Source organism: Oncorhynchus masou, unplaced genomic scaffold (genome assembly GCF_036934945.1).
Source record: "Oncorhynchus masou masou isolate Uvic2021 unplaced genomic scaffold, UVic_Omas_1.1 unplaced_scaffold_1273, whole genome shotgun sequence".
In the NCBI taxonomy this organism is placed as follows: domain Eukaryota; kingdom Metazoa; phylum Chordata; class Actinopteri; order Salmoniformes; family Salmonidae; genus Oncorhynchus; species Oncorhynchus masou.
The window spans coordinates 120,911-129,920 of record NW_027002563.1 but is presented as its reverse complement, the minus strand read 5'-3'; the positions used below and the strand labels follow the sequence as shown (position 1 = coordinate 129,920).

Below are 9,010 nucleotides of genomic sequence, written 5' to 3'. Positions count from 1 at the left end.
TCTTGACACAAACCTGCGCCTGGGACCAACTACCATACCCTGTTCAAAGGCTCTTAACTATTTTGTCTTCCCCATTCACCCTCTGAATGGCACACATGCACAATCCATGTCTCATTTGTCTCAAGGCTTTAAAATCCTTATTTAAGCCATCTCCTCCCCTTCATCTACACTGACTGAAGTGGATTTATATAGTGGCATCAATAAGGGATCATAGCTTTAGCCTGGATTCACCTAGTCAGTTTATGTCATGGGAGGAGCAGGTGTTCTTAATGTTTTGTCAACTCAGTGTAAAGCACCACAGATTATCAAGTTCTATTTGCATGTGATGTATTTGCTATATTGTTTACAGCGGGGTTGGGCAATTCCAGTCCTCGAGGGCCCGATTAGTGTCACAGCTTTGCCCCAGCTAACACACCAGACTCCAGTAATCACCTAATCATGATCTTCAGTTTAGATTGCAGATTGACTAATCAGCTGTGTTTGCTCGGGATGGAGAAAAAGTGTGACATCAATCAGGCCCCGAGGACTGGAGTTGCCCACCCCTGGTTTACAGGATGATTTGTACCTTAAAGAGCGTAGCTTTAAGGGATTAGTACCGTCACATCTAGATACAAACGAATGTGAAAAATGAACAGAGCAAATGTGTATTAAAACCCAGTATTTATTCATCATTTACAAATTAATTAAGCTTCTACTTCGGTGTACAGGAAATAATTATTTGTAAGACGTAAGAGAAAATATATCAGCTTATTGTTAAATTATTATGATGCTCTATCCAATGCAAAAAGTGAAGTAACTATTGTTTCCAAACTGCGTTACCCACTCCAGTCAGCAGATGGCGATGGGCGTCTTTCAGGTGATGATTCTTGCGTGACGTATAATGGACTGGACGGGACGCTTCTTCAGGAACAACAACACGGCTCCTCTTTCAAGCACCTCGGTAGCTTGCTAGCCAACATAAAACCGAAAGATTGACGCTTTAGACATTATTAATGTACATTAGCTAATCTCAGTGTTGTTAACGCAGTTCATTTGACGTATCAACTGGTTAACTTTAACCTATTTTGCTTGTTCAATTTGCAAAGTTATTAAACATTGATACTGAGCCTAGCACCAGGCTAGTCGCTAATTCTAACATCCCGGACCATGAGTTCACTAAACTACTCCCTTGCTAAAGAAGAGGAGGCCTGCTGTATGCAGAATGAAGCTTTGGGGCTGAACATTGTCGTGAAAGAAGAAGATGATGTTATTGAGGAAGAACATTTTAGAGAGGAAGAGGATGCTATCGCAGAAGAGGTGAAGAAGGAAGACGTTTTGAGTGTGAAAGAGGAGGAGACAGCATATCTGATTAACACCAGTGAGTACTGTCTTAAACAGGGGCACAAACTATGCAGTTGTTGAACTAATGTGGAGTTTTAAGGGGCATTCTAATGAAATTCTACACTTGAATATGTTGTTCAGTACTTTATAAATTGTTAAAGTGTCAATCTGCCTTTGGTACATATATTTTGGGATCTTTTAAATTGGATTTATTAAATTCTCCACGTGGTCTACATTAAAGTGCATCTCATCTAGTATAACAGGCTTTTAAAATGCAATATTGGAGCATAATTTACACTTAAAATATCAAAGGGACGCAAAAGGCACCCATTTTGTGGAACTACCCTTTAACATTTGCATTTTAGGCCCTGTTTAGAGAGATTAATGCCTCGTCTAAGACCCTATGATTTTAATATACGGTCATAAGTTCACTATCTGTTTGATGTTCTTGTTCACACAGGAGAGAGACATGACTATGGTGGATCCTCTGGGGAGCCTCAACAACATCCTGATGCTGACGAGGAAGAGAAGATTCTCTCCGGATCAGAACACCAGATGGTACAGCTTGGTCTGGTCTAGCATACAGCTTGGTCTGGTCTAGCATACAGCTTGCTCTATCGGGGTCTGGCCTGTGTTTCTGTAAAGCACTTCATGACAACAGTGACATCAGCATCCATAATGATATGTGTCTGTGTCCCCTCTTTATGGTTACCAGGACAACGCTAGCCCTTCCTCCCTCCCGGAGTCCATGTGTCGTGCCTCTCCCGGTCGCACCTTACTGCTGGGTATGAAGAGGTTGTCTGTGCTGCTGGTGGACTGCAGGAAAACAACGGGGCTGAGTGGAACTGTGAGAGGAGGAGCAGAGAAGAAAGGATCAGATTTGACTGATCTAAGTAAGTGCTGTAGTTTAGTTTGAACAAATAAAATAGATCTGCCCACTGATATCTGTTACCAGGACAACCAGCTAATGAGTTCTAGAGCCACACACACACTATAGCACAATAAGGTCTGTGTATTTAACAGATGATGAGATCAGAAATAAATCTGTCCCTTTGTTGCTCTGTTTCAGAGCTACTCTGCTTTCTGTCAAAGGAAAGCCTTTTCAACTCTAAAGGTGTATTTGTCTGCCATTTAGGCTGCAACAACAATACAGTGGAACCCCCTGATCTGTTGTTTTATGAAGGGTCACCGACTCCCGGTACTCAAACAGCTCGTCCCGTCCTGGGATTTTTATCTTGTGCTTGAGGCCATTTCCGCTGTTGGAGCCGCTGGAAAGAATAGAAAAGAGATTTATCTTGTTTAAAACCGCTTTACTTTAGCCATTACATCCGTATAATGAGTTCCACCCCGTACCTTCATCAGGTTCTATAGTAGTAGGATCTGACACCTCCAGAGGGCTTGATGGCTCAATCCACCAGAGGAATGGGCCTTGTTCAAAGGCATCTCTGTTCAAGAGATCTGTAATGCAGCATGTTGTGTTGATATACCTTCATGAGGTTCTACTGACTGGACATCACTACACATACGGTGAGTAGAGTGGGGACCTCTGAGGGATGATCCGAGACTTGGCATCGGAGAGTACAGTGCCTCCGGAAAGTAATTCAGACCCCTTGACATTTACCTCGTTTTGTTAGGTTACAGCCTTATTCTAAAAACACAATACCCCATACTGACAAAGCAAAAACATTTTTGTTTGATATTTTTGCTAATTAATTTTAAAAAAATACGAAACTGAAATATTACATTTACTTAAGTATTCAGACCCTCTACTCAGAACTCTGTTCAAGCAGCAGGTTCTGCTCTGAAGCAGGTTTTCATCAAAGATGCCAACGACATTTGAGTAAAGCCAGTGTGTCTGTATGCGGATGACTCAACACTGTACACGTCAGCTACCACGGAAACTGAAATGACAGCAACACTTAACAAAGAGCTGCAGTGAGTTTCAAAATGGGTGGCAAGGAATAAGTAAATAAATATTTCAGATTACCTTAAATTACATGGCCTACTATGCTAATTCTGTAGCGGTATTGTTAGAGGGGGGTATAGAAATATTTTGTTGGGGCGCCAGGCAGGTATTAACCCTAGTTATTAAAGTTAGTTATTACCTATTATAACATTATTATTATTATTATTAAATATTATTAAAACTGAAAGGATGAGAGTAGAATAGATAGAGTAGCGCTTCCAGACACATTCTAAACATGAAGGAGTATAAAGGAGGACTGTGGCATCTAATGATGAAACATTGTGGAGTCTTAAAGGAGGCCTGTAGCATCTAATGATGAAACATTGTGGAGTCTTAAAGGAGGCCTGTAGCATCTAATGATGAAACATTATGGAGTCTGAACTTCTTATGGCTAACATTCCGCTGAAAAGGCAGAGCGCGAAATTCAAAAATATTTTTTGAGAAATATGTAACTTTCATGCATTCACAAGTGCAATACACCAAATTAAAGCTTAGCCTATTGTTAATCTCCCCATCGTGTCCGATTTCAAAAAAAGCTTTACAGCGAAAGTATACCATATAATTATGTTAGATCAGAGCCTCGTCACAAAAACACACATCCATTTTCCAGCCAAAGAGAGGAGTCACAAAAACACACACAGCCATTTTCCAGCCAAAGAGAGGAGTCACAAAAAGCAAAAATAGAGAGAAAATTAATCACTAACCTTTGATGATCTTCATCAGATGGCACTCATAGGACTTCATGTTACACAATACATGTATGTTATGTTCAAAAAAGTTAATATATATATATATATATATCCAAAAATCCAAAAATCTCAGGTTACATTGGCACTTTATGGTCAGTTATGTTGTGCCTCGAAAACATCCGGCGAATTTTCAGAGAGCCACATCAATTTACAGAAATACTCATATTAACTTTAATAAAAGATACAAGTATTATGCACAGAATTATAGATAGATATACTTCTCCTTAATGCAACCGCTGTGTCAGATTTCAAAAAAGCTTTACGGAAAAAGCAAACCATGCAATAATCTGAGTATGGCGCTCAGACACAACAACAAGCCATGCAGATACCCGCCATGTTGTGGAGTCAGAAATAGCGTTATAAATATTCACTTACCTTTGATGATCTTCATCAGTTTGGTAAACAAATCCAAACTCACGAGGCGCGGGCAAGTCCAGGCGAAAGTTCAGACAAAAAATTCAAAAAGTTATATTACAATTCGTAGAAACATGTCAAACGATGTGTAGAATCTATCTTTAGGATGTTGTGAACATAAAGCTTCAACAATGTTCCAACCAGAGAATCCTTTGTCTTTAGAATTGCAATGCAGGTCGCTCTCACATGTAAGCGCGTGATCAGCTCATGCTACTCTGGCAGACCTCTGGTTGAAACAGCTCTCATTCCCCCCTCCTTCTCAGTAGAAGCCTCAAACAACGTTCTAAAGATTGTTGACATCTAGTGGACGCCGTAGGACGTGCAATATGACCCCAAAGACAATGTATATTCGATAGGCAATGAGTTGCAAAATGACAAACCCCAGATTTCCCACTTCCTGGTTGGATTTTTCTTAGGTTTTTGCCTGCCATATGAGTTCTGTTATACTCACAAGCATCATTCAAACAGTTTTAGAAACTTCAGAGTATTTCTGTCCAATGTGCATAATAATATGCATATATTAGCTTCTGGGCCTGAGGAGCAGGAAGTTTACTCTGGACACGCTTTTCATCTGAACGTGAAAATGCTGCCCCCTATCCCAAACAGGTTAAAGTAGGACTGTAGCATCTAATGATGAAACATGATGGAGTCTTAAAGGAGGACTGTAGCATCTAATGATGAATTACTATGGAGTCTGATGCTTTGAAGGAAAAGTTTACCCAAAATCCAGAAACTCATAAGTGATTCCATACATTGAAACTAGTCCTGTGGATTTTTTCCCATGGATTCTCTCTCCCTGTAGTGCTGTACTATAACGGCTGCAAAAACGTGACTCGTGACGTTGCTGGATGCGGGCCTCGCTCTGCTGCTTTTCCAGTTCATTTGTTATTTTATTACAGCTATGGCCTTTGTCTTTCACCTGGAGTTGTTTATTTATGTCTGAGAGAAAAAAAAAACTTTTCAACATATACAAAATAAATTCAGCAAAAAAAATTCCGGGTCTTTTTCAGGACCTTGTCTTTCAAAGATTGTTCGTAAAATTCCAAATAACATCACTGATCTTCATTGTAAAGGGTTTAATCACTAACCTTTGATAATCTTCATCAGATGACACTCAATACGTTTGTATTGTTTGATAAGGTGCATATTTATATCCACAAATCTCGGTTTACATTGACGCCATGTTCAGAAATGCCTCCAAAATATCCAGAGTAATTACAGAGAGCCACGTCATATAACAGAAATACTCATCATAAACTTTGACGAAAGATACATGGTTTACAAGATACACTGGTTCTTAATGCAACCGCTGTGTCAGATTTTTTTAAATGTTACGAAAAAAGCATACTATGTAATAATCTAAAATGGCGCTAAGACGTAACAATATTTCTCCGCCATGTTGGAGTCAACAGAAATACGAAATTACGTCATAAATATTCCCTTACCTTTGATGATATTTCATCAGAATGCAGTGCAAGGAGTCCGAGTTCCACAATAAATCATTGTTTTGTTCCATAATGTCCATTACTAGTGTCCAATTAGCTACTTTTGCTAGCACAGTTCACATGTCCAAAAGTTGGCGCTGGTCCAGGCGAACTCGGACAAAAACTTAAAAAAGTTCTATTCCAGGTCGAATAAACAGGTCAAACTAAGTAGAGAATCAATCTTCAGGATGTTATTATTATATATATCCAATAACGTTCCAACCGGAGCATTCGTTTTTGTCTGCAGAGTAATGGAACGCAGGCGATATCAACCGTAATGTGCACAACCAGGAACGGGCATTCTGACAGACCACTGACTCATTCCCCTTCCTTCAAGTCCCACATCTGACATCTGTTTTCTATCCAATAGTAATAATAATATGCATATATTAGCATCTAGGACAGAGTAGGATGCAGTTCATTATGGGCACACAATTCATCCAAAGTGAAAATGCTATATCCCTAACAGGTTTAAACGCTGTTTCCCGTGCTTCTTCAATGAACCGTAAACAATTAATGAACATGCACCTGTGGAACGATCGTTAAGACACAAACAGCTTGCAGACGGTAGGCAATTAAGGTTACAGTTATGAAAACTTAGGACACTAACGTGGCCTTTCTACTGACTCTGGAAACACCAAAAGAAAGATGCTCAGTGTCCCTGCTCATCTGCGTGAATGTGCCTTAGGCATGCTGCAAGGAGGCATGAGGACTGCAGATGTGGCCAGGACAATAAATAGCGATGTCCGTACTGTGAGACGCCTAAGACAGCGCTACAGGGAGACAGGATGGACAGCTTATCATCCTCGCAGTGCCAGACCAAGTATAATAACACCTGCCCCGGCTCGGTACAACCGAACATCACACCTGCGGGACAGGTACAGGATGGCAACAACAACTGCCCAAGTTACACCAGGAACGCACAATCCCTCCATCAGTGCTGAGTCTGTCCGCAATAGGTTGAGAGAGGCTGGACTGAGGGCTTGTAGGCCTGTTGAAAGGAAGGTCATCACCAGACATCACCGGCAACAACGTCACCTCTGGGCACAAACCCACCGTCACTGGACTAGACAAGACTGGCAAAAACTGCTCTTCACTGACAAGTCACGGTTTTGTCTCCAGGGGTGATGGTTGGATTTGCGTTTATCGTCGAAGGAATGAGCATTACACCGAGGCCTGTACTCTGGAGCGGGATCAATTTGGAGGTGGAGGGGCCGTCATGGTCTGGGGCGGTGTGTCACAGCATCATCAGACTGAACTTGTTGTCATTGCAGGCAATCTCAACGCTGTGTGTTACAGGGAAGACATCCTCCTCCCTCACGTGGTACCCTTCCTGCAGGCTCATCCTGACATGACCCTCCAGCATGACAATGCCACCAGCCAAACTGCTCGTTCTGTGTGTGATTTCCTGCAAGAGCAAAATGTCAGTGTTCTGCCATGGCCAGCGAAGAGCCCGGATCTCAATCCAATTGAGCACATCTTAAGTTTGTTGAAAATAAACGCAGTTCACAGTGAGAGGATGTTTCTTTTTTTGCTGAGTTTAGTTTGGCGAGGGGGGAAAAATCTATTTAATCAATTTTAGTATAATGCTGAAATGTAACAAAATTTGGAAAAGTTTAAGGGGCCTGGATCCTTAATGAATGCACTGTGTGTGTATACTGAACCAAAATATAAACAACAATTTCAACGATTTACAGTTAATTTTAGTCAGTCATTGTAAAGGAATAAATTAGGGCCTAATCTATGGACTTTACATTTACATGCCACACCTGTCAGGTGGATTAATTATCTTGGCAAAGGAGAAATGATCGCTAACAGGAATGTTAACACATTTGTGCACAATATTTTTGAGAAATAAGCTTCTTTGCTTATGGAAAAATTCTGGGGTCTTTTATTTCAGTTCATGAAACAAGGGACCAACACTTTACATGTTGTGTTTTATATATTTTTTTAGCAACATCTACCCCAAAATGATTTTTACTTTACACAAAATATCATGACATTTGTGATAGTCAATATGTACAAAATTTGTGAACGTCTAAAAAAAAAAAAAAAAATTGACGCAGCGGGCGTTGTCATGGAAATTCATGTATACTGAGAGAGACTTTGTAATTTCTTCAAACAATCATTTTTTAGTTAATATTGATTAATTATTGAAATAATGAAGCGGTTGACCCCACACGCTTGAGTGTGTTGCTGAGAGCTTAACCTTGAATGAAAAGCATAGCTCTTATAAATACTTAGTCGGGGCTGGTTCCACCCCTCCCATGTTGATCGGGGGGCATCACAAGCCATCCTGGGTTCATCCTGTGGTCATCTGCACCTGGTGTTGTTTAACCCCCCAACCCGGCTTTAGGTGTTTATCAGTAAGTAATGAATCAATTGTCAGCTCAAGCTCCAGAGGCCCAACTCAGTCCCATAGACACAGATGAGAGAGTACCCATCAAAGCTATTCGATGGCTAAACAGTATTACAAGGTGCACCTGTGTAATGATCATGCTGTTTAATCAGCTTGATATGCCACACCTGTCAGGTTGATGGATTATCTTGGCAGAGAATAAATGTTAACTAACATGGATGTAAAAAATTCTGCAGTCTTTTGTTTCAGCTCATGAAACATCCAACACTTTACATGTTGTGTTTATAATTTGTTTATTGTAGTTACTATCAGTTTTAGGAACATCTTTCCAAATATTTCACCTTATTTTTTACTTTACCCAAAATATGACATCAGCGATAGTCAAAATGTTGAAAACCTGTCAACGTCTAAATAAGAAATCGGTCCATTTAAACAGCAGGTGTCGATCCCTTTCGACAACGGAGAGATGTTACTGATGTGCTTTTGTGTCTGATGTAAAAACCAAGTTTTTGACTATCACACAAAATTACTTCTTTAGTTATTTTATGTTTAACTTCTTGCGTCGAGCAATCCCGTATCCGGGAGCGTAATCATAGCCTCAAGCTCATTACCATAACGCATTCATGAAAATCGCAAATGAAATGAAATAAATATATTGGCTCACAAGCTTAGCCTTTTGTTAACAACACTGTCATCTCAGATTTTCAAAATATGCTTT

The 9,010-nt window shown here is 40.2% G+C and overlaps 1 protein-coding gene across 1 annotated transcript in view; it reads left to right on the top strand.

Moving 5' to 3' along the window:
- Positions 1-459: 459 nt before the first annotated feature.
- LOC135530141 (zinc finger protein 271-like) overlaps positions 460-9,010 on the top strand; it is a 33,954-nt gene continuing 25,403 nt past the window's right edge. The window contains exons 1-3 of the mRNA XM_064958523.1: positions 460-1,357; positions 1,781-1,878; positions 2,036-2,213. Of these exons, the coding sequence (XP_064814595.1) occupies positions 1,147-1,357; positions 1,781-1,878; positions 2,036-2,213 (487 nt within the window). The 5' untranslated portion in view covers positions 460-1,146. The remainder of the gene's footprint in view (positions 1,358-1,780; positions 1,879-2,035; positions 2,214-9,010) is intronic.